We start from the raw sequence: 26953 nt of genomic DNA on the forward strand, positions 1-26953 counted from the left end.
TCAATTTGAAAACCGTACGGATCCGTATTGAAAACCGTACGCATTGACTCTCCATTGAAAACCGTACGCCAAACGATGGATCCCGTTGTGTCCGTTTTGCATCATGTACGATTTTGTCCGTTTTTTTTCCCGTACCCAAAACCATAGTCTACCACGATTTTTGGTCCGGGTGAAAAACCATATTAAAACGTATACTTTTTTTTTAAACATGGGAGTCAATGGGATCCGTACAGAACCTTATGTGCGTACGGTTCCATCCAGATTGCACCATACGGTTTTTGACTTTGCACAGTTCTTTTTCTTGGAATTTCAATCAAACAAGTGAAACTTTATTCACAATGGAGTGAAAAGTTAAAGACGTATACGTTTTTTTTTTCTAAAAAAAACGGATGCAACCGGATATCATTTTTCAAACCGTATACGGATAAAAATTTGTACACACGTTTTGACACAGTTTAGTCCGGTTTTGAGGAATCAATTTTTTATCAAAAACCTGATCTGGGAACTGTATTGCAAAAACGTGGTGTGAACCCAGCCCAAGACTGATCACTGGCCTGCTCAAGACCAACGCACTCTGATCCTGAAATCCTCTGTGCTGCTGGAAGGCTCTTCTCTTTTTGGTAATCTCAGTCTGGGACCTCTCACTCACCTCCATTTCTTTGTCCTGGTATCATCAGCCCTGTCCTTGAAAATGCACTTGTCAGGAACCGGACTGGTAAGCGGTTAGGATGCAGGTAGTGAATCCTCTGTGTCAGTGAGGTGATGACGTGGGCCGTACCAGGGGACCGGTTCTAAGAAGTTACTGGTTTTCACCAGAGCCCGCCGCAAGGCGGGATGGACTTGCTGCGGCGGTAACTCCCAGGTCGTATCCCCTGATAGCGACTCGACCTCTCTGACAGCTGAGACAGGCGCGGTACACAAGGACAAGGCGAAGGCAAGGTCGGACGTAGCAAAAGGTCAAGGCAGGCGGCAAGGTTCGTAGTCCGGGGCAACGGCAAAGGGTCTGGATACACAGGCTTGGGAACACACAAAACGCTTTCTCAGGGCACAAGGCAACAAGATCCGGCAAGGTCAGGAAGGGGAAGTGGGTTTTTATATGTGTAGTACTGATAGGCACTGATCGGGCCAGGCACCAATTAGTGGTGCACTGGCCCTTTAAATTTCAGAGAGCCGGCACGAGCACGCCCTAGAGAGCGGGGCCGCGCGCGCGGGACAGGACAGCAGGAGGACAGGGCAGGTGAGAAGATTGGGATGCGACCCGCATCCCCGCCGGTAACAGCAGAGCAGCGTTCCCGGTCAGCGGATCTGACCGGGGCGCTGCACGTAGAAGAACGCCGCGAGTACTCCGGGGAGGAGCAGGGACCCAGAGTGCTTGGCGTAACAGCACTCCTTATGGTACATAAAAAAATCTTTCTAATGTACTTTGTTTAAAAAAAATTGTTTTCTATGATTTATTTGTGTTTAAAAAAAGCTGCCACTAGGTGTCTCCCTACTTGTCCAGAGCACATTTACCCCCATCTCTTGCACAGACTTTGGACTCCTGCTGGCCTGGCAGGAGTCCAAAATCAGGAAATGCAGTCTGGAGTGCTGAGGGGGTGTTTACAGCCTTAGCCAATCATAGCTCATCACATATTGAACTTCTCTGGGCTGTGTGTAGCAGAGTGAGGGAGGAAGTTCTCCCCTGTATGGCTTCAGATGATGTCACGCCTGCTGGGGAACGCCCCTTCCCAGTCTGTGAATCTGACTGAGACTGAGCAGAAAATACAGAACAATATCAAGGTAGAAAACTAAAAAATAATAAAAATAAATCCCGGTGGTAGTTTATCATGATGGGGGCAGTGATCTGGGGGGGATTATAAAATGTAAAGCCGCATTCACACCACAATCTGAGCCATTAAAGGGGTACTCTGGTGGAAAACTTTTTTTTTTTTTTAATCAACTGGTGCCAGAAAGTTGAACAGATTTGTAAATTACTTCTATTAAAAAATATTTACCCTTCCAGTACTTTTTAGCAGCTGCACACTACAGAGGAAATTCTTTTCTTTTTGAATTTCTTTTTTGTCTTGTCCACAGTGCTCTCTGCTGACACCTGCTGCCCGTATCAGGAACTGTCCAGAGCAGGAGAAAATCCCCATAGCAAACCTATGCTGCTCTGGACAGTTCCTGGTAGGGACAGAGGTGTCAGCAGAGAGCACTGTGGACAAAAAAGAAATTGAAAAATAAAATAATTTCCTCTGTAGCATACAGCTGCTAAAAAGTACTGGAAGGGTAAAGATTTTTTTAATAGATGTAATTTACAAATCTGTTTAACTTTCTGGCACCAGTTGATTTAAAAAAAAAAGTTACCCCTTTAACTATTATGGGGCTGCGGACCCGATCATAGTCAGCTAGTGGCTACGATTTGGTCATTTTCTCAGGGGATCCGCGATTTTCAGTCCTAGCGAAATATCAGATCCCTTGAAAAAATTACCAGATCGTAGTCACTAGCTGACTATGATCAGGTCCACAGCCCCATAATAGTTAAAGGGATACTCCGCTGCTCAGCGTTTGGAACCAACTGTTCCGAACACTGGAGCCAGCGCCGGGAGCTCATGACATCATAGTCCCGCCCCTCATGACGTCACGTCCTGCCCCCTCAATGCAAGTCTATGGGAGGGGGCGTGACAGCCGTCACGCCCCCTCCCATAGACTTGCATTGAGGGGGTGCGGGCTATGATGTCACAAGCTGCCGGCTCTAGCGTTCGGAACAGTTTGTTCTAAATGCTGGGCAGTGGAGTACCCCTTTAAGGGCTCAGTATCTGTCCGTACCTATCCATGCACAGATGATTTGAGCTTCTGAAATTGTATCTGTGCATCGGAAGGTCACATCGTGGTGTAAATGCAGCCTAACAAGATCATGAGAGGTACTCTTTAAAGGGGTACTCCACTCCCCAGCATTCGGAACATTTAGTTCCGAATGCTGGGTGCAGGCTTTGGGGGTTGTGATGTTACTCCCTCCCCGCGGTCACACCCCCTCCTATAGACTTGTATTGAGGGGCGGGGTGTGAAGTCACTAGGGGGCGCGGTGACCCGCGAGGGTGGGGCGTAGTGACCCATGGGGGGGGGGGGATTGGGGGCAGGGCGTGAAGTCACGAGGGGGCGTGGCGATCCCCGAAGCCCACACCCAGCATTCAGAATTAAATGTTCCGAAAGCTGGGGAGTGGAGTACCCCTTTAAGCCTTATTCTTACATCTTTTCCCATGACTCTAGTTCACCAGCAGTGACCCTTTTTTATTTAGTGACGCGCAGGGTGGATGGCGTCTGGTGGGGGGCGTCGTGTCCACTTTATTGGCCGGTGATTTATAACATTTGCGTCCTTGTTGTGACATCATGGGGTGAGCGAACTTCTGTGTTATTCCTGCCGGTGGCGACTACTGCAGAGGAAACAGCGAGAATTGGAGCGTCTCCATGAAGACCCCCCCCCCCTCCTGAGTGTAAATGTTTATGAAGAAGCCCTCTCTGTCTATAAATATTTACCACATTCCGCTTTACTGCCATAATGTTTACCGAGCACCGACCGCCGCCTATAAATCTTTACTGTGCGCCCGCTGCCGCCTGTATACCTTCTGTCTGTACAGGATTCATCCCGCTCTAATAAAACGTTTTCTCACTGTGGGAGCAATTTATCACTGTAGTTACGTACAAATAAAGTGCAACCATTTTGCTTCCTCACTGCTGGAGTTATTGGATCCAAACTCCTTAGGATGAAGTCAGATTTGTCCAGACTTTCGCAGTGGTCGCTGATTTATCAAGATCAAAAATATTAATATTGTTGCAAATTTTTTGATACATTTGGAGAAAATACACGTCGTGACATAGGAGCGGCAAATGGTGGAAAAAAAAATATCCTGATTTACGCATACAATCATAAATCCCCCCTATTCTATTTTACCCACACTCAAATTTGTCCCAATTTTTATTAATTTTTTGCGAACGTTCACATTATCATTCCAATTCTGACACCGAAGTCTTGGTGAAATCCTCTGTGTGGGAACGTAACCTTATAGTCTTCCTCACTGTATAATGAAAAGTTCTGCTACAGTGTTTCAGGACTTTAGCAGAACTTTTTAAGATCTCTGCTTGTTGTCAGTGAACAAGAACATTTTTGTTTACATCCAGATGCTAAAAAATATCCTCCCCTAATACTCCGAGGGTTTATTACAGTTGCTCTTTAAAAGGGGCACTCCGCTGCTCAGTGTTTGGAACAAACTGTTCCGAACGCTGGAGCCGGCAGCTCGTGACCTCATGGCATCACGCCCCGCCCCCTCAATGAAAGTCTATGGGAGGGGGTGTGACAGCAATCACACCCCCTCCAATAGACTTGCATTGAGAGGGTGGGGCTATGACGTTACGGGCTCCCGGTGCCAGCTCCAGCGTTCGGAACAGAGCAGCGGAGAATCCCTTTAAAGGGGTACTCCGGTGAAAACCTTTTTTCTTTTAAATCAACTGGTGGCAGAAAGTTAAACACATTTGTAAATGACTTCTATTAAAAAATCTTAATCCTTCCTGTACTTATTAGCTGCTGAATACTACTGAGGAGATTCTTTTCTTTTTGGAATGCTCTCTGATGACATCACGAGCAAAGGTCTCTCTGCTGACGGTATTATAATAATAATAACGCTTTATTTATTGTTGTCCTTAGTAGTGGGATTTGTACCCAAGTCCTCAGCACTGTAAGGCAGCAGTGCTAACCACTGAGCCACCATGCTGCCCTTAGCATACAGCTGCTATGCACGGTTGCTAAAATGGACAGAGATGTCAGCAGAGAGCACTGTGTTCGTGATGTCATCAGTGTTCCAAAAAGAAAGGAATTTCCACTGTAGCATTCAGCAGCTAATAAGTACTGGAAGGATTAAGATTTTTTAATAGAAGTAATTTACAAATATGTTTAACTTTCTGCTCTCAGCTGAGAAGTGATACAATTGTATCCAGTCTAGACAATGCTCTGTGAGCTAAACATCCTGCACTTTAGACTGATACATTGTACATAGCTAGTCCTGCTCTCAGCTGAGAAGTGATACAATTGTATCCAGTCTAGACAATGCTCTGTGAGCTAAACATCCTGGACTCCAGACTGATACATTGTACATAGCTAGTCCTGCTCTCAGCTGAGAAGTATATACAATTGTATCCAGTCTAGACAATGCTCTGTGAGCTAAACATCCTGGTCTCCAGACTGATACATTGTACATAGCTAGTCCTGCTCTCAGCTGAGAAGTGATACAATTGTATCCAGTTTAAACAATGCTCTGTGAGCTAAACATCCTGGGCTCCAGACTGATACATTGTACATAACTAGTCCTGCCCTGAGAAGTGATACAATTGTATCCAGTCTAGACAATGCTCTGTGAGCTAAACATCCTGGACTCCAGACTGATACATTGTACATAGCTAGTCCTGTACTCAGCTGCGAATTAATACAATTGTATCCAGTCTAGACAATGCTCTGTGAGCTAAACCTCCTGGTCTCCAGACTGATACATTGTACATAGCTAGTCCTGCTCTCAGCTGAGAAGTGATACAATTGTATCCAGTCTAGACAATGCTCTGTGAGCTAAACCTCCTGGACCCCAGACTGATACATTGTACATAGCTCATCCTGCTCTCAGCTGAGAAGTGATACAATTGTATCCAGTCTAGACAATGCTCTGTGAGATGCATACAGCAGCACATATCTCTCTCCAGTCTGGATAGGGTTGTTACAATGTATCTGTACAGGTATAGACCAGATCAGTCTCTGGAGTTCAGACCTCACAGAAGATGCTATAGATCAGATAGATAGATCTAGCTCGATGGTCTCCAAACTGTGGCCCTCCAGATGTTGTAAAATTACAACTCCCAGCATGTTGGACAATTTAGTAGTATACAGTATAGGTCAGTGTTTCAAACCAGGGGTGCCTCCAGCTGTTGCAAAATTAAAACTCCCAGCGTGCCCGGAAGGCCGCTGGCTGTCCGGGCATGCTGGGAGTTGTAGTTTTGCAACAACTGGAGGTCCACAGTTTGGAAACTACTGATCTAGATAATTTAATACATCAGCACCACTGTATGCACTACCAGTGAAAAACCTCTACTAAGTCAGTTTTGCAAAAATTACTTAAAGGGATACTCCGGTGGAAAACTTCTTTTTTTTTTTTTTTTATCAACTGGTGCCAGAAAGTTAAACAGATATGTAAATTGCTTCTATTAAAAAATCTTAATCCTTCCAGTACTTATTAGCTGCTGAATACTACATAGGAAATTTTTTTCTTTTTGGAACACAGAGCTCTCTGCTGACATCACAAGCACAGTGCTCTCTGCTGACATCTCTGTCCATTTTAGGAACTGTCCAGAGCAGCATATGTTTGCTGTGGGGATTTACTTTTACTCTGGACAGTTCTTAAAATGGACAGAGATGTCAGCAGAGAGCACTGTGCTCGTGATCCAGCAGAGAGCTCTGTGTTCCAAAAAGAAAATGATTTCCTATGTAGTATTCAGCAGCTAATAAGTACTGGAAGAATTAAGATTTTTTTGATAGAAGTAATTTACATATCTGTTTAACTGTCTGGCACCAGTTGAGGTTGATTAAAAAAATAAAAATAAAAAAGTTTTCCACCGGAGTACCCCTTTATGTTATAGGGATGTTGACAATTAGCAAAATTTTTGCGCAAAACACATGTGATAAAGACAAAAGTCATTGATAAATTTCTGCATCTGTGTGAACATAGCCCAGGGATTTGTTCTGCATGTACAGCTGATGGTTTGTTACTGTGTATCAGCCATTATGAGCTTTAGTGTTTTGCATCTCCCTTGTACAGGAATTATGTCAAGTCCACAAACTAGGTCAGAAAGAGTGTTCCTTGTTACTGACAGCAAGCAGTGATAGTGACAGTGTGAGATTTTTTTTATACTCTGAACCTTTTCATTTTCTTCTTTCTCATTTTTTTTCTCAGACTCCAATGAACCAAGCCTCCACCCGCTCTCACTGCATCTTCACCGTACACATCTCCAGCAAGGAGCCCGGCTCCGCCACCGTCCGCCGCTCCAAGCTGCACCTCGTGGACCTGGCCGGATCCGAGCGGGTGGCAAAGACTGGAGTGGGGGGGCAGCTGCTGACCGAAGCCAAGTACATCAATCTGTCCCTGCACTATCTGGAGCAGGTGAGCCAGCACCCTGACAACTCCACATCGGGGAACCCCAACTACCCTCCACTCCGGGGCACCCTGACAACTCCACACCGGGGAACCCCAACTACCCTCCACTCTGGGGCACCCTGACAACCCCACACCGGGGCACCCTGACAACTCCACACCGGGGCACCCTGACAACTCCACACCGGGGCACCCTGACAACTCCTCACCGGAGCACCCTGACAACTCCTCACCGGGGCACCCTGACAACTCCACACCGGGGCACCCTGACAACTCCACACCGGGGCACCCTGACAACTCCACACCGGGGCACCCTGACAACTCCTCACCGGGGCACCCTGACAACTCCTCACCGGGGCACCCTGACAACTCCTCACCGGAGCACCCTGACAACTCCACACCGGGGCACCCTGACAACTCCACATCGGGGAACCCCAACTACCCTCCACTCCGGGGCACCCTGACAACTCCACACCGGGGAACCCCAACTACCCTCCACTCTGGGGCACCCTGACAACCCCACACCGGGGCACCCTGACAACTCCACACCGGGGCACCCTGACAACTCCACACCGGGGCACCCTGACAACTCCACACCGGGGCACCCTGACAACTCCACACCGGGGCACCCTGACAACTCCACACCGGGGCACCCTGACAACTCCACACCGGGGCACCCTGACAACTCCACACCGGGGCACCCTGACAACTCCACACCGGGGCACCCTGACAACTCCTCACCGGGGCACCCTGACAACTCCTCACCGGGGCACCCTGACAACTCCTCACCGGGGCACCCTGACAACTCCTCACCGGAGCACCCTGACAACTCCACACCGGGGCACCCTGACAACTCCACATCGGGGAACCCCAACTACCCTCCACTCCGGGGCACCCTGACAACTCCACACCGGGGAACCCCAACTACCCTCCACTCTGGGGCACCCTGACAACCCCACACCGGGGCACCCTGACAACTCCACACCGGGGCACCCTGACAACTCCACACCGGGGCACCCTGACAACTCCACACCTGGGCACCCTGACAACTCCACACCGGGGCACCCTGACAACTCCACACCGGGGCACCCTGACAACTCCACACCGGGGCACCCTGACAACTCCACACCGGGACACCCTGACAACTCCACACCGGGCACCCTGACAACTCCACACCGGGGCACCCTGACAACTCCACACCGGGCACCCTGACAACTCCACACCGGGGCACCCTGACAACTCCACACCGGGGAACCCCAACTACCCCCCACTCTGGGGCACACCCTGACAACTCCACACCGGAGCACCCTGACAACTCCACACCGGGGAACCCCAACTACCCCCCACTCTGGGGCACACCCTGACAACTCCACACCGGAGCACCCTGACAACTCCACACCGGGGCACCCTGACAACTCCACACCGGGGCACCCTGACAACTCCACACCGGGGAACCCCAACTACCCCCCACTCTGGGGCACACCCTGACAACTCCACACCGGGGCACCCTGACAACTCCACACCGGGGCACCCTGACAACTCCACACCGGGGCACCCTGACAACTCCACACCGGGGCACCCTGACAACTCCACACCGGGGCACCCTGACAACTCCACACCGGGGCACCCTGACAACTCCACACCGGGGCACCCTGACAACTCCACACCGGGGCACCCTGACAACTCCACACCGGGGCACCCTGACAACTCCACACCGGGGCACCCTGACAACTCCACACAGGGGCACCCTGACAACTCCACACCGGGGCACCCTGACAACTCCACACCGGGGCACCCTGACAACTCCACACCGGGGCACCCTGACAACTCCACACCGGGGCACCCTGACAACTCCACACTGGGGATCCCCGACAACTCCACACCGAAGCATCCCAACTACCCCCCACACTGGGGCACAGACACCGGATCTAAGCAAGAAAGTCAGGCCTTAGTGTTTTCTATCGCTCTTTATCTTCAGGGTTTTGTCTCTTCTTACAAAAGCAAAACCTCCTGCACTTATCTTAGATCAGCTGTCGGCTGTCCGGGCATGCTGGGTGTTGTAGTTTGGCAACCTCTGGAGGCACCCTGGTTTGGAAACACTGTGTTAGACATTATTAGCCTTATTAGAGCCTGATACTAAAACATTTGTCATTTCACAATATTGTAACTTTTTTTATTTTATTTTTTTGTTCATTGTTATTGGGACAATGGACATTAGCAATAACAGAATAGAGCCGCCCCATTTGTATGATTGGTGAAGCTTTCAAGGTATACTCTGTGACCTTTCCAAAGGTTATTTTACAGGGAGGGGGAGGCTGATCTGCGAGTAACAGCTATTGTGTATACTTCTGTTATCTACATACTGGTGTCACGTGTCTCTGTAAACTTGTCTGTGATATGAAGAGGAGACTGCTGGGAAATGATCGGTACAGACCAGGAAGGCTCAGCCTTATACCAGGCCTAGTGGTGAAAATGGAAACTGCAAGGTTTTTAGATTATTTTTTTATAATATATCATTGCACACACCCTTTAAAGGGTTACTCCGGGGGATCTAAAATTTATCCCCATCTTCATAGGATAAGGGATAAGTGTCTAATAGCGGAGAGCACGACTGCAGGGTAAATCTGAAATGACCTACTTTTTAAATTTAAGTTTTTATTTTAAACATATTTTTTAAGAATTTTTGTTGATTTTTACCTTTTTATGTTCTAAAATAATCTTGCAGTTTCAATTCTCACCACTAGGCCTACTATAAATCCTGAGACTTCCTGTGTTGTACAATTCACTTCCCAGCAGTCTTCTCCTGACCACAGACGGGATGGAAGCTTATACGAGTATATAAATAAGATAATAGATGACGCTCACAGCTCAGCCTCCCCCTCCCTCTGAAGAGGTCACAGAATGCTCCCAGCAACCTTTCCCTTTTTGTATCCATAGAACAGCTCTTGTTTATTGTTGCCTATGTCCATTGGGCTTGCTGTAAAGCATATCCCTAATTGCTGTTTTAAAAAAAAGATCAGCCAAGATGGACGCACCATCACAATAATATACACAAAATGAATTAAAATCATTTTTATTAAAAAAAAGTTATCAAAATTAAAAAATAAATAAATAAAAAATAAATTAAAAAATTAAACAAAAAGAAAATTCCTATAAGAAAATTAATTTTAATTAAAAAAATTTAATAAAATCAAACAGATTAGAATAAAAAATAAGTTGCAATATTTGGCTCTAACCAGTACAAAATTTGGGTTAAATCCAACCATTTTTGGATTCAGTCATAAATTCTAAATTCGTGTGTTTAGCGCTTATACGAAAAAAAATGAGACCCGAGCCAATATAGGAGGCCATCCTGGGTAAAGATGGCCGCTGGTCACAAGGGGATTTTACTGTGATATCTCTAAACCAGTGGATCTCCAGCTGTTGCAAAACTACAACTCCCAGCATGCCCGGACAGCCAACGGCTGTCCGGGCATGCTGGGAGTTGTAGTTTACAAAAGCTGGAGGTTCACTGGTTTAGAGATATCCAAGTATAATCCACACACTGTCAGCCCCTTGTGACCAGCGGCCATCTTTGCCCAGGATGGCCTCCTATATTGGCTCGGGTCTCATTGTAGATTATAAGGCTTTATTGTCTGTGACCATAGAACACCCACAAGCCCAGGATCCGGGCCGTACAGATCGTCCATGAGCGGATCCAGTGGGTGGGTTATGGGGGTAACATACGGTTTAGATGAAGAGCAGATGACGGGGATCCGGAGTCCAGCCGCATTGTTTATACTCTGCTTCTTCATCTATCGGAGGATTGTAAAACTTCTTATAACAAATAAACTTTACAAAAAGTAGAATAGCCCTTTAGAAGCAGAGCGCCCCCTGGGCTGACCCCATGGGATTCTACCCACTCAGCCTCTTGTGTGAATCATACTTTCCAAATTAGCTGTTTGTGGGTCTGGTTGACAACAAATATGGCCGCTATTGTGATGTAACTAAGATTTATCACCCAGCTTTCTTAGAATCCTGGAATGTAAATCTGATACACCCAGAAACCACATTGCTGCATGGTTATGAAGTGTATAAAGTATAATACATGATATAACTCAGGATCAGTGAAGGATAAGTAATGTAATGTATGTACACAGTGACCTCACCAGCAGAATAGTGAGTACAGCTCTGGAGTATAATGCAGGCTATAACTTGGGATCAGTACAGGATAAGTAATGTAATGTATGTACACACTGACCTCACCAGCAGAATAGTGAGTACAGCTCTGGGGTATAATACAGGATATAACTCAGGATCAGTACAGTATAAGTAATGTAATGTATGTACAAAGTGACCTCACCAGCAGAATAGTGAGTACAGCTCTGGGGTATAATACAGGATATAACTCAGGATCAGAACAGGATAAGTAATGTAATGTATGTACACAGTGACCTCACCAGCAGAATAGTGAGTACAGCTCTGGGGTATAATACAGGATATAACTCAGGATCAGTACAGTATAAGTAATGTAATGTATGTACACAGTGACCTCACCAGCAGAATAGTGAGTACAGCTCTGGAGTATAATACAGGACATAACTCAGGATCAGTACAGGATAAGTAATGTAATGTATGTACAAAGTGACCTCACCAGCAGAATAGTGAGTACTGCTCTGGAGTGTAATACAGGATATAACTCAGGATCAGTACAGGATAAGTAATGTAATGTATGTACATAGTGACCCCACCAGCAGAATAGTGAGTACAGCTCTGGGGTATAATACAGGATATAACTCAGGATCAGTACAGGATAAGTAATGTAATGTATGTACATAGTGACCTCACCAGCAGAATAGTGAGTACAGCTCTGGGGTATAATACAGGATATAACTCAGGATCAGTACAGTATAAGTAATGTAATGTATGTACACAGTGACCTCACCAGCAGAATAGTGAGTACAGCTCTGGAGTATAATACAGGACATAACTCAGGATCAGTACAGGATAAGTAATGTAATGTATGTACAAAGTGACCTCACCAGCAGAATAGTGAGTACAGCTCTGGAGTATAATACAGGACATAACTCAGGATCAGTACAGGATAAGTAATGTAATGTATGTACAAAGTGACCTCACCAGCAGAATAATGAGTACAGCCCTGGGGTATAATACAGGAAATAACTCAGGATCAGTACAGGATAAGTAATGTAATGTATATACACAGTGACCTCACCAGCAGAATAGTGAGTACAGCTCTGGGGTATAATACAGGATATAACTCAGGATCAGTACAGGATAAGTAATGTAATGTATGTACATAGTGACCTCACCAGCAGAATAGTGAGTGCATCTCTGGAGTATAATACAGGATAAGTAATGTGTGGTTGTGTATATGATCAGTAATTCAATATAGAATCTGTATTACATTTTTTTGTCCCTTTTCTAGGTTATTATTGCGCTGGCTGAGAGGAATCGCTCGCACATACCGTACAGAAACTCCATGATGACCTCTGTCCTCCGGGACAGCCTCGGGGGGAACTGTATGACAACCATGATCGCCACCCTGTCCTTAGACAAGAAGAACATTGATGTATGTATATGAGCTGCACTCGACCGCTGTCTCCACTCGCTGACACCATCATTATTCTCCATCGGTATAATTCTGTTTATGGATCTGTAGAAAGCGTTTTAGTGTCTCGGTGATTGATCTGCGGGTGCCGTTTGTTATTTTGGCCCACTTTTAATGTTGTTTAATGTGAGTCTGTTTGCTGATAGATCATTATTGGAGCTGGAGTGATGATATTTGACCCCCCCCCCCTCCAAGACAAATTAAAAGTAAAGAAGAAACTTTAAGGTCTCTGCTAAACATAAGCATCCAGTTATATAGAGATACTAAAAGGGGAGTTGTGTGACTGCATTACAAGGCTGTGTAATGCTTTGTTTCTCCTGTGGTGGCGCTGCAGGTAAATTAAACACTTAAAGGGGTACTCCACCCCTAGACATCTTATCCCCTATCCAAAGGATAGGGGATAAGATGTCTTATTGTGGGGGTCCTACCGCTGGGGACCTCCGCGATCTCCCTACTGCAGCCAGCGTTCGCTTAGAGCGTCAGGTGCAGCGCCGGAGGCTCGTGACGTCACGGCTATGCCCCCTCAATGCAAGTCTATGGGAGGGGACATGACTGCCGTCACGCCCCCTCCCATAGACTTGCATTGATGGGGCATGACCGTAACGTCAAACGTCACAAACCTCCGCCCCGCATCGCCAGTCATTTGGCACAGAGCAAAGTTTGCTCCATGCAACGGATGTCTGGGGTGCCCCAGCCAAGATCACGGGGGTCCCCAGCTGCAAGACCCCCACGATCAGACATCTTATTCCCTATCCTTTGGATAGGGGATAAGATGTCTAGTACCACTTTAAAGGAGAACACTGACAATAATTTTTATTTTGCCATTTTGCCCAGGCTGCCACAATTGAAATAAAGAACCTTAACTTACCATCCGCTGTTCCCCCGTTGTCGCTGGAATGGTTCTAGATTTGCCCAGCTCCTGACTAAAAGATTGTTTTTTTATTATTATTTTTATCATTGCAATAAACCAATGTTTTCCAAACAGTGTGGCTCCAGCTGTTGCAAAACTACAACTCCCGGTATGCTAAGCAGCAGGTATCGCGGTCAAGACAGTGAATGGGAGACCTACAATGTTCAGAGCTGTGTTTCCTGACCAGTGTCATAAGATAGAAGACAGCACTCGCCATGAAACGGGAATGCTTTAAAGGGTTGCTCAGCTCCCCAGCGTCCAGAACTCAATGTTCCGAACGCTGGGTGTGGGCTTCCGTGTTCACGCCCCCCCCCCCCCCCTCGTGATGTCACATCCCGCCCCCTCATTGCAAGTCTATGGGAGGGGGCGTGATGGCCATCGCGCCCCCTTCCCATAGACTTTCATTGAGGGGGTGTGGCGTGATGTCGCGGGGCGTGACATCATGAGGGGGCGTGCCTGAACACGGAAGCCCACACCCAGCATTCGGAACATTGAGTTCCGGATGCTGAGGAGCGGAGTAACCCTTTAAACTTCAGTTGCAAAAAGGCAACGTCGGCTAGAGGAAGTACGTCATAACGCACGAAACGTTCCGAACGATCCTCCTGTCTGTATCACTCCCTGACCTGTATGTGTTTGGATTCCTTTGTTACACAGGACTGAGCACCATCTATACGGACTTTTGTTGTTAATGGTGCAACATTCATCGCTCACGCCAGAGCGGGACATCAGTGTCGGCTGATCTTGCTATACTGTGTTTCCTGACCAGTCTGCCTCCAGCTGTGCATGCTGGGAGTTGTAGTTTTGCAACAGCTGGAGACCCCCTTGTTTTTAAACACTGCTTTCTAGATTGCTGACTTTTGCAGTATGGTGTGGATTATAGCTTATGCCCTCTGCAGTTCTTTCCAGCATTCTATGTGTGTTTTCTTGTGCTCTGCTATAATCATTTTTGTTTCTAGTCAGTCCAGGCATGCTGGAGGTTGTAGTTTTTCCAGAGCTGGAGACACAATTTTTTATTATAATTTTTTTAAACCACTGCAGTAAATGTTACAATAATGGTGAACGATCCGAGATATTTGTATGTTAGACATCCGGGTTAGACATCCATACGCTTCCATAGGAATACATTGTATCACACGTCACAGGGATTGTTAGAGATTAGGTTATATTCACATTGTCTATTACTTACTGAAATTTCCTCCTCAGGGTACGTTCATACTACGGAATTCCGCGGTGTGAACTTAACATTAGTGTGAATGGGTCTCCGCATGACCCGTTCACACTTCGGAATTTCAGCGGCGGACAATTCTGCCGCTGAAATTGTTCCGCGCAGGGAAAGAACATGTTAATTCCTTGCGCGTAAGACCGCGAGCTCTGCATAGCCATCAATGGTGACTGCCCAGTGCCGCACGGTCCTACCTCCGCCGCCCGCTGCCAGGCTGAATCTCTGCTCACTGAATTCACCAAGCGGAGATTCCGTTCACACTCTGTAGTGTGAACATACCCTTACCTTGACTGGCAGGGCATGATGGGTTTTGTTTTTCAATACTATTAAAGGGGTACTCCTGTGGAAATGTATTGTTGTTAAAAACATTTTTTTAAATCAACTGGTGCCAGAAAGTTAAACAAATTTGTAAATCACTTCTATTTAAATTCCTATTCTAATCCTTCCAGTACTTATCAGCTGCTGTATGCTCCATAGGAAGTTCTTTTCTTTTTGAATTTCTTTTTCTGTCTGACCACAGTGCTCTCTGCTGACACCTCTGTCTGTCTCAGGAACTGTCCAGGGCAGGAGAGGTTTGCTATGGGGATGTGCTCCTACTCTGGACAGTTCCTGACATGGACAGAGGTGTCAACAGAGAGCACTGTGGTCAGACAGAAAAGAACAACTCAACGTCCTGTGGAGCATACAGCAGCTGATACGTACTGGAAGGATTAAGATTTTTAAATAAAAGTAATTTACAAATCTGTTTAACTTTCTGGCACCAGTTGATTTAAAAAAAAAATGTATTTTTTCCCATCGGAGTACCCCTTTAAGTCTTCTCTAGGAAGTAACTAGAGTTTTTAATAAAATCCTATAAATCTCATCGGTTACCATTCCCCATTCGCCTAAAATTTTGTCATCTGCCTTACAGGAATCCATCTCCACCTGTCGCTTTGCCCAGAGAGTTGCGCTTATCAAGAACGAAGCCGTCCTGAATGAAGAGATAGACCCTCAGCTGGTAAGAGAATATCTTGCGCGTCCGCTCCTGAAATACTCTGTGCTGCTTTGGGCTTTCTCATGATCTGATAGATCGTAGGGTTTTCAGTATACATCGCCATGTTTTGCATCATCACAGATTGTCTGCTCTTCATCTTACTTAGATGATCGGACGTCTCAAGAAAGAGATTCAAGCGCTGAAAGATGAGATCGCCCTGATGACTGGAGAGCAGAGGACGACGGACCTGACCCCGGACGAACTCCAGAGGTAACATACATGTGGAGACTTAAAGTGAACCTGTCATTAACCAAAACTTTTTATATACTGGAGATAATACCATTGTATGTATATTTGTAATATACGTTGGTAAAGAAATGTGCATATTTTTGGGTGGAGAAATGCTGTCTCTTTGGCTTTTCCCTGTGGCTATTCCCTATGTGTCTCTATGAGGAGTCCAGATACAGGAAGTGAGGTCAGGACCTGCAGGGCTCTGTGCAGGCTTGTGGATCATCCTGATGTGTGAGCCAGGAGCGTGTCACAGAGCCTCAGTGTACAGAGCCCCGCTTGTCCTCGGTGTACAGAGCCCCGCTTGTCCTCGGTGTGCAGAGCCCTGCTTGTCCTCGGTGTGCAGAGCCCCGCTTGTCCTCGGTGTGCAGAGCCCCGCTTGTCCTCGGTGTGCAGAGCCCCGCTTGTCCTCGGTGTGCAGAGCCCCGCTTGTCCTCGGTGTGCAGAGCCCCGCTTGTCCTCGGTGTGCAGAGCCCCGCTTGTCCTCGGTGTGCAGAGCCCCGCTTGTCCTCGGTGTGCAGAGCCCCGCTTGTCCTCGGTGTGCAGAGCCCCGCTTGTCCTCGGTGTGCAGAGCCCCGCTTGTCCTCGGTGTGCAGAGCCCCGCTTGTCCTCGGTGTGCAGAGCCCCGCTTGTCCTCGGTGTGCAGAGCCCCGCTTGTCCTCGGTGTGCAGAGCCCCGCTTGTCCTCGGTGTGCAGAGCCCCGCTTGTCCTCAGCTTGCTCCCAGACATGCCGTGGCTGCTCGCGGACATGCTCCATTTGATCCATATTCATACCTGTCGGAATCCTTGGGCCGTGATATTGACTGACATTTGTATTTTGACAACATTCTTTTTTCTCTTCTAGGCTTGAGGAACAACTCCAGATTTTTCTGGATGACCAGGACCCCGAGAGTCTCCTGGATGTGGGGGCAGACATGAGGAAGATTCAGTATTGTTTTGGCTTCTTTAAGGTAACACTGTACGACCCAGCACAAGTCTCTGCAGGGGGTGAAGGGAGACATTTCCAGCTGTTCCCATAGACTTTGGTTCAGTCGTATACCAGGCATCATCCTCCAAAAAATAACTTAGTGTACTCCAGGTAAGGATAAGTGTCAGATCGCGGGGGGTCTGACCGCTGGGACCCCCCACGATCTCCTGTACAGGGCCCTGGCAGTCTGCAGAAAGGCAGTGTGTCGACCACTGCACGAAGTGGTGGCTGATTGGCCCTCTCAATACGACACTATGGGAGTACCGGAGCACTGCACTCAGCAACCTCCCGCTCTGCCATAGCCCTGCATTGTGGGGGCTCAGCGGTCAGACGACCCGCGATCTGAAACTTACCCCTTTCTTTAGGATATGGGATAAGTTTTCAGATCCTGGAGATCTTCTTTAAAGGACATCTGCAGCCCAAATACACTTATACACCATCCACAGGATAGGGGATGAGTGTTTGATCCCCCAGTCCCAGTGTCTGGCTCTGCCATGGCTTTCCCGTGCAGTAGGCGTGCCGGCTGCATCATGGCACCGCGGCCGACACACCTCCTCCATGTAGTTCTAAGGGAGAGGCAGGGAGGCAGTTTTCATGCATAGAGCTGGAGGGGGCGGGACGTGGAGGGGACACTACGCGTATTAGCCGCAGCACAGTACGGCAATGCCGGTGCCCCGTTCGGGAGACGCGGGGGTCCCAGTGGTTGGACCCCCCCACGATCAAACACTTATCCATAACCTGTGGATAGGGGGGAAGTGTATTTAGGCTGCAGATGTCCTTTAAGTTGTAGAGCTTTACACAATTATTATTACACTTTTGTGCTTCAATTCCGCACCATATTTAAGATCCCTGCTTGCTGTAACTGAATAGAAATATTCTTTTTTACATTCAGACACCTTGTCCTAACCCCATTCTGCTCATTATGTGTAAAGGTTTCTTGTTATCTGAGCTGTCTATGATACACTGTGGTTCTTCAGCAGCAATGAGCAGAAAGCAGTAGGTCATGTGACAGCAGATAATATAGCACTGTTAGTCACATGACATTCGTGCAGTTTTATTCTTTTGGATCGTTATGTTTCAACAGAGAGCTCTCCATGAAAAGACAGAATCAGTCAACCAGGTGACCTCTCCAGAAATATCCACGGAAAGACCTACAACATCTTCTGCCCATTCAGAGGAGATAAAGAAGCTTCGAGATCTCCTGCAGCAAAGAGACAACGAAATCAGTATCCTTAACCCTTATGTGTCAAGTGTAAGAGGTGCTGCCCACACAGTCTGCAGAGTACACAGAATATACTCATGAACCAAAGGAGCTGCAGTCTGCAGAGTATAGACAATATACACATGAACCAAAGGAGCTGCAGTCTGGAGAGTAAAGACAATATATACATGAACCAATAGAACTGCATTCTGGAGAGTATAGACAATATATACATGAACCAAAGGAGCTGCAGTCTGGAGAGTATAGACAATATATACATGAACCAAAGGAGCTGCAGTCTGGAGAGTATAGACAATATACACATGAACCAATAGAACTGCAGTCTGCAGAGTATAGACAATATATACATGAACCAAAGGAGCTGCAGTCAGTAGAGTATAGACAATATATACATGAACCAATAGAACTGTAGTCTGTAGAGTATAGACAATATATACATGAACCAATAGAACTGCAGTCTGTAGAGTATAGACAATATACACATGAACCAATAGAACTGCAGTCTGTAGAGTATAGACAATATACACATGAACCAATAGAACTGTAGTCTGGAGAGTATAGACAATATATACATGAACCAAAGGAGCTGCAGTCAGTAGAGTATAGACAATATATACATGAACCAAAGGAACTGCAGTCAGTAGAGTATAGACAATATACACATGAACCAAAGGAGCTGCAGTCAGTAGAGTATAGAATATATACACGAGAACCAATAGAACTGCAGTCTGTAGAGTATAGACAATATATACATGAACCAAAGGAGCTGCAGTCTGTAGAGTATAGACAATATGCACATGAACCAAAGAAGCTGCAGTCTGCAGAGTATAGACAATATGCACATGAACCAATAGAACTGCAGTCTGTAGAGTATAGACAATATATACATGAACCAAAGGAACTGCAGTCTGCAGAGTATAGACAATACAGTGGGGATCAAAAGTTTGGGCACCCCAGGTAAAAATTTGTATTAATGTGCATAAAGAAGCCAAGGAAAAATGGAAAAATCTCCAAAAGGCGGCAAATTACAGATTAGACATTCTTATAATATGTCAACAAAAGTTAAATTTTATTTCCATCATTTACACTTTCAAAATAACAGAAGACAAAAAAATGGTGTCTGCAAAAGTTTGGGCACCCTGTAGAATTTATAGCATGCACTGCCCCCTTTGCAAAGCTGAGACCTGCCAGTGTCATGGATTGTTCTCAATCATCATCTGGGAAGACCAGGTGATGTCAATCTCAAAGGTTTTAAATGCCCAGACTCATCTGACCTTGCCCCAACAATCAGCACCATGGATTCTTCTAAGCAGTTGTCTAGAAATCTGAAACTGAAAATAGTTGACGCTCACAAAGCTGGAGAAGACTATAAGAAGATAGCAAAACGTTTTCAGATGTCAATATCCTCTGTTCGAAATGTAATTAAGAAATGGCAGTCATCAGGAGAAGTGGAAATTAAAGCAAGATCTGGAAGACCAAGAAAAATATCAGACAGAACAGCTTGCAGGATTGTGAGAAAAACTATTTAAAACCCACGTTTGACTGCACAATCCCTCCAGAAAGATCTGTCAGACACTGGAGTTGTGGTCGACTATTCCACTATAAAGAGATACTTGTACAAATATGGTCTTCATGGAAGAGTCATCAGAAGAAAACCTCTTCTACGTCCTCACCACAAAAATCATCATTTGAACTTTGCAAATGAACATATAGACAAGCCTGATGCATTTTGGAAGCAAGTTCTGTGGACCGATGAGGTTAAAATTGAACTTTTTGACCGGAATGAGCAAAGGTATGTTTGGAGAAGAAGGGGAACAGAATTTAATGAAAAGAACCTCTGTCCAACTCTTAAGCATGGTTGTGGATCAATCATCCTTGGGGGTTGTATTGCAGCCAGTGGCACAGGGAACATCTCATGAGTAGAAGGAAAAATGGATTCAATAAAATGTCAGCAAATTTTGGATGCTAACTTGATGCCATCTGTGAAAAAGCTGAAGTTAAAGAGAGGATGGCTTCTACAAATGGATAATGATCCTAAACACACCTCGAAATCCACGGGGGATTACATCAAGAGGCGTAAACTGAAGGTTTTGCCATGGCCTTCACAATCTCCTGACCTCAACATAATTGAAAATCTATGGATAGACCTTAAAAGAGCAGTGCGTGACAGACAGCCCAGAAATCTCAAAGAACTGGAAGACTTTTGTAAGGAAGAATGGGCAAAGATACCTCAAACAAGAATTGAAAGACTCTTGGCTGCTACAAAAAGTGTTTACAAGCTGTGATACTTGCCAAAGGGGGCAGTACAAGATATTAACTCTGCAGGGTGCACAAACTTTTGCAGACACTATTTTTTTGTTTTCTGTTATTTTGAAAGTGTAAATGATGGAAATAAAATGTAACTTTTGTTGACATATTATAAGAATGTCTAATCTGTAATTTGCCGCCTTTTGGAGATTTTTCCATCTTTCCTTGGCTTCTTTATGCACATTAATACACATTTTTACCAGGGGTGCCCAAACTTTTGATTCCCACTGTATATACATGAACCAAATGAGCTGCAGTCTGCAGAGTATAGACAATATATACATGAACCAAAGGAGCTGCAGTCTGCAGAGTATAGACAATTTAAACAACAACAAAAAAAAATGGCTGGAGGTGCTCAACCCCAAATACGGTTGTGCATTTATACTGGGGGAGCAGATCCTGCCCTTGTAGTCCATTGCTAGGGGCGATCCCCAGCATAAAAATGCATACAATGGGGGATGCCTGCAGCGGACTACAAGTGCCACAATAGAATCCTACACCAGATAGATGATGTGGATGTGTAACAATTAGAATAATACAAGAAAAGTCTCAATTTTAACATCAGTGTTGAGGGATAGACAATGTCACTGTATACATCTACCACAGTAGTGCACCCATATTCCTGTATTGTAAGAGTATAGACAATATAGACATGAACCAAAGGAGCTGCAGTCTGCAGAGTACACAGAATATACTCATGAACCAAACTGTCTGCACAGTACACAGAATATACTCATGAACCAAAGGAGCGGCTGTCTGCACAGTACACAGAATATACTCATGAACCAAAGGAGCGGCAGTCTGCAGAGTACACAGAATATATTCATGAACCAGAGGAGCTGCAGTCTGCACAGTACACAGAATATACTCATGAACCAAAGGAGCTGCAGTCTGCAGAGTACACAGAATATATTCATGAACCAGAGGAGCTGCAGTCTGCACAGTACACAGAATATACTCATGAACCAAAGGAGCTGCAGTCTGCAGAGTACACAGAATATATTCATGAACCAGAGGAGCTGCAGTCTGCACAGTACACAGAATATACTCATGAACCAAAGGAGCTGCAGTCTGCAGAGTACACAGAATATATTCATGAACCAGAGGAGCTGCAGTCTGCACAGTACACAGAATATACTCATGAACCAAAGGAGCTGCAGTCTGCAGAGTACACAGAATATATTCATGAACCAGAGGAGCTGCAGTCTGCACAGTACACAGAATATACTCATGAACCGGAGGAGCTGCAGTCTGCACAGTACACAGAATATATTCATGAACCAAAGGAGCTGCAGTCTGCAGAGTACACAGAATATACTCATGAACCAGAGGAGCTGCAGTCTGCACAGTACACAGAATATACTCATAAACCGGAGGAGCTGCAGTCTGCACAGTACACAGAATATACTCATGAACCGGAGGAGCTGCAGTCTGCACAGTACACAGAATATACTCATGAACCAGAGGAGCTGCAGTCTGCACAGTACACAGAATATACTCATGAACCAAAGGAGCTGCAGTCTGCACAGTACACAGAATATACTCATGAACCAAAAGAGCGGCTGTCTGCACAGTACACAGAATATACTCATGAACCAGAGGAGCTGCAGTCTGCACAGTACACAGAATATACTCATGAACCAGAGGAGCTGCAGTCTGCACAGTACACAGAATATACTCATGAACCAGAGGAGCTGCAGTCTGCACAGTACACAGAATATACTCATGAACCGGAGGAGCTGCAGTCTGCACAGTACACAGAATATACTCATGAACCAGAGGAGCTGCAGTCTGCACAGTACACAGAATATACTCATGAACCGGAGGAGCTACAGTCTGCACAGTACACAGAATATACTCATGAACCAGAGGAGCTGCAGTCTGCACAGTACACAGAATATACTCATGAACCGGAGGAGCTGCAGTCTGCACAGTACACAGAATATACTCATGAACCGGAGGAGCTGCAGTCTGCACAGTACACAGAATATACTCATGAACCAGAGGAGCTGCAGTCTGCACAGTACACAGAATATACTCATGAACCAGAGGAGCTGCAGTCTGCACAGTACACAGAATATACTCATGAACCAGAGGAGCTGCAGTCTGCACAGTACACAGAATATACTCATGAACCAAAGGAGCGGCTGTCTGCACAGTACACAGAATATACTCATGAACCAGAGGAGCTGCAGTCTGCACAGTACACAGAATATACTCATGAACCAGAGGAGCTGCAGTCTGCACAGTACACAGAATATACTCATGAACCAAAGGAGCGGCAGTCTGCACAGTACACAGAATATACTCATGAACCAAAGGAGCTGCAGTCTGCAGAGTACACAGAATATACTCATGAACCAGAGGAGCTGCAGTCTGCACAGTACACAGAATATACTCATGAACCAGAGGAGCTGCAGTCTGCAGAGTACACAGAATATATTCATGAACCAAAGGAGCGGCTGTCTGCACAGTACACAGAATATACTCATGAACCAGAGGAGCTGCAGTCTGCACAGTACACAGAATATACTCATGAACCAGAGGAGCTGCAGTCTGCAGAGTACACAGAATATACTCATGAACCAGAGGAGCTGCAGTCTGCACAGTACACAGAATATACTCATGAACCAGAGGAGCTGCAGTCTGCACAGTACACAGAATATACTCATGAACCAGAGGAGCTGCAGTCTGCAGAGTAAAAACAAAATATACACGAACCAAAGGAGCTGCAGTCTGCATGGTGAACACACATTTTGCAGCAGAGAGTGCAGGGAATTCAAGGGACAGTGCAACAGTAACATTGCAGTATAGAGAAGCGACCAAGTTAGACCTGCTCAGACTTTGAGCTCCCAATGCCCAGACATTATAACACAAATATATCCTAATAGATCCTATAGGATCCTGTGTTTCGGTTTATTTTCCCTCTTTTGCCCCTTTATTGTACAGTTTGTTCTCTTCCTATTAATGATCAGATATCCTGATCAGTATGCTGAAGAAGGAGAAGAGGAGGAATCTGGAGTCCAGCACTCTGCTCCGGCCAAACACAGGGCCAAATGTGGAAGAGCAGTCTACAAAGAGGGGCCCACAGTCACCTGCAACTCCAGACAACAGGACCAGCGCCCCCCACAGGAAGACAGGTGCGTGACATAGATCCTGGTGTATATAGAACATGTAGATTATAAGAGTATACAAGAGCTATTCCAGGAAGATAAGAAGTCAAGGATCAGTATTATAGTAGTTATATTCATGTATATAGGGGGCAGTATTATAGTAGTTATATTCTTGTATATAGGAGCAGTATTATAGTAGTTATATTCTTGTATATAGGAGCAGTATTATAGTAGTTATATTCTTGTATATAGGAGGCAGTATTATAGTAGATATATTCTTGTATATAGGAGCAGTATTATAGTAGTTATATTCTTGTATATAGGAGACAGTATTATAGTAGTTATATTCTTGTATATAGGAGGCAGTATTATAGTGGTTATATTCACGTATATAGGAGCAGTATTATAGTAGTTATATTCTTGTATATAGAGGCAGTATTATAGTGGTTATATTCATGTATATATGAGCAGTATTATAGTAGTTATATTCTTGTATATAGGAGCAGTATTATAGTAGTTATATTCTTGTATATAGGAGCAGTATTATAGTAGTTATATTCTTGTATATAGGGGCAGTATTATAGTAGTTATATTCTTGTATATAGGAGCAGTATTATAGTAGTTATATTCTTGTATATAGGGGCAGTATTATAGTAGTTATATTCTTGTATATAGGAGCAGTATTATAGTAGTTATATTCTTGTATATAGGAGCAGTATTATAGTAGTTATATTCTTGTATATAGGAGCAGTATTATAGTAGTTATATTCTTGTATATAGGAGCAGTATTATAGTAGTTATATTCTTGTATATAAGAGCAGTATTATAGTAGTTATATTCTTGTATATAGGAGCAGTATTATAGTAGTTATATTCTTGTATATAGGAGCAGTATTATAGTAGTTATATTCTTGTATATAGGAGCAGTATTATAGTAGTTATATTCTTGTATATAGGAGGCGGTATTATAGTAGTTATATTCTTGTATATAGGAGGCGGTATTATAGTAGTTATATTCTTGTATATAGGAGGCGGTATTATAGTAGTTATATTCTTGTATAAAGGAGGCGGTATTATAGTAGTTATATTCTTGTATATAGGAGCCGGTATTATAGTAGTTATATTCTTGTATATAGGAGCCGGTATTATAGTAGTTATATTCTTGTATATAGGAGGCAGTATTATAGTAGTTATATTCTTGTATATAGGAGCAGTATTATAGTAGTTATATTCTTGTATATAGGAGCAGTATTATAGTAGTTATATTCTTGTATATAGGAGGCGGTATTATAGTAGTTATATTCTTGTATATAGGAGGCGGTATTATAGTAGTTATATTCTTGTATATAGGAGGCGGTATTATAGTAGTTATATTCTTGTATATAGGAGCAGTATTATAGTAGTTATATTCTTGTATATAGGAGCAGTATTATAGTAGTTATATTCTTGTATATAGGAGGCAGTATTATAGTAGTTATATTCTTGTATATAGGAGCAGTATTATAGTAGTTATATTCATGTATATAGGAGCAGTATTATAGTAGTTATATTCTTGTATATAGGAGCAGTATTATAGTAGTTATATTCTTGTATATAGGAGCAGTATTATAGTAGTTATATTCTTGTATATAGGAGCAGTATTATAGTAGATATATTCTTGTATATAGGAGGCAGTATTATAGTAGTTATATTCTTGTATATAGGAGCAGTATTATAGTAGTTATATTCATGTATATAGGAGCAGTATTATAGTAGTTATATTCTTGTATATAGGAGCAGTATTATAGTAGTTATATTCTTGTATATAGGAGCAGTATTATAGTAGTTATATTCTTGTATATAGGAGCAGTATTATAGTAGTTATATTCTTGTATATAGGAGCAGTATTATAGTAGTTATATTCTTGTATATAGGAGCAGTATTATAGTAGTGTATTAAGTGTAAATTAATGGCAGTAAAATTAAATTTGTTATGCGGAAACATTGTCTCCACCATGTAGTTTGCTCCCTGGTTATCATTAGGGACGTTCTTTAAGCTTTGGGGACATATGTGAACCTTTACATTTCGGTCACTGCCGGCTTTATACGGTATGGATTCTCTGGTTGGACCTTTTTCTTGTCCTTGTTGACTGTTCTGCCGCTCAGGTGACTTCCCTAAAGAATCTTTAAAAACACGATATTTGGGTTTTGCTCTGGTTCTGGTTTTTCTCACACGACTTGTAGTTTCGCTTCCCTAGAATTGAGATTTTTTTTTTGTCTTTTTTGCTTCTTTTGAGTTTGATCTTCAGATTTTTGTATCAGAAACATCTTGAGTTCATGAAGCCTCATGTGTGGGAGATGAGAACACAATAGTAAAGATGCCGGTTTTATTGCTGCCACGTTTTCTGTCTCAGAAGGTCGAGCTGGGGGTTTGTTTCAGTGTAGCATTGTCTGAAGTTACTTGATGATGATAAATAACATCAGGTCTACTCTAATGATGAGCGGCAGGGGCCATATTCGAGTTAGTTTGCGAATATATTGACGATTATTCGTCCTATGTTTGGGAAATTCCACATATTCGCTATGTTCGTTCACTTTTTTTTTTTTTCCATGCGAAAATTTGCATGGTTAATTTGCATAAAAATGTGCATGTGAAAAAAAAAACAAAAAAAAACAAACATTAATATTCATCATTACGAATATATAGCACTATATGCTAAATATTCTGGAAATCGCAAAGTGCTGATATTCGCAAAAAAAATTAACATTACGAATATTTGTGCTCAACACTGGTTTACTCCACCCCTCACACAATTTCTGCATGTTGTGTTGTACTCCAGTCACATCCAGAGCTGCATTTACAGCTTTTTACTACCTTGGACATCTCTCATGTCTGGGACATTATGCAGGATGCAGCTCTGGATCTAACTGGAGTATAAGACAAGAGGAGTTCAGCAATGGGTCAGTACACATTGTTCTTGAAGGATCTGCATCTTTGTTCATCCTGATCTCTCTGGTTCACGAGTAGATCTACAGTCCAGTCTGACACCCAGGTTTACAATGTGTCCTCCAGCACATCCATTCATTGCTCTGCTCATCAGTGTGGGCCTCTGACTGTTCATCCTGAGCCACCTGTTTCATGACTAGAATGAGAAAGCTCCAGTGACTACTGACATAGACGTACACAGGCAAAACAG

At 44.5% G+C, this 26953-nt stretch overlaps 1 protein-coding gene across 1 annotated transcript in view; it reads left to right on the forward strand.

Moving 5' to 3' along the window:
• Positions 1-26953, forward strand: part of LOC130361092 (kinesin-like protein KIF6) — a 110718-nt gene that overhangs the window by 62809 nt on the left and 20956 nt on the right. Inside the window, exons 7-13 of the mRNA XM_056563658.1 lie at positions 6969-7175; positions 12595-12738; positions 15820-15906; positions 16049-16152; positions 17015-17120; positions 18222-18363; positions 23642-23806. Of these exons, the coding sequence (XP_056419633.1) occupies positions 6969-7175; positions 12595-12738; positions 15820-15906; positions 16049-16152; positions 17015-17120; positions 18222-18363; positions 23642-23806 (955 nt within the window). The remainder of the gene's footprint in view (positions 1-6968; positions 7176-12594; positions 12739-15819; positions 15907-16048; positions 16153-17014; positions 17121-18221; positions 18364-23641; positions 23807-26953) is intronic.

Source organism: Hyla sarda, chromosome 3 (assembly GCF_029499605.1).
Source record: "Hyla sarda isolate aHylSar1 chromosome 3, aHylSar1.hap1, whole genome shotgun sequence".
In the NCBI taxonomy this organism is placed as follows: Eukaryota; Metazoa; Chordata; class Amphibia; order Anura; family Hylidae; genus Hyla; species Hyla sarda.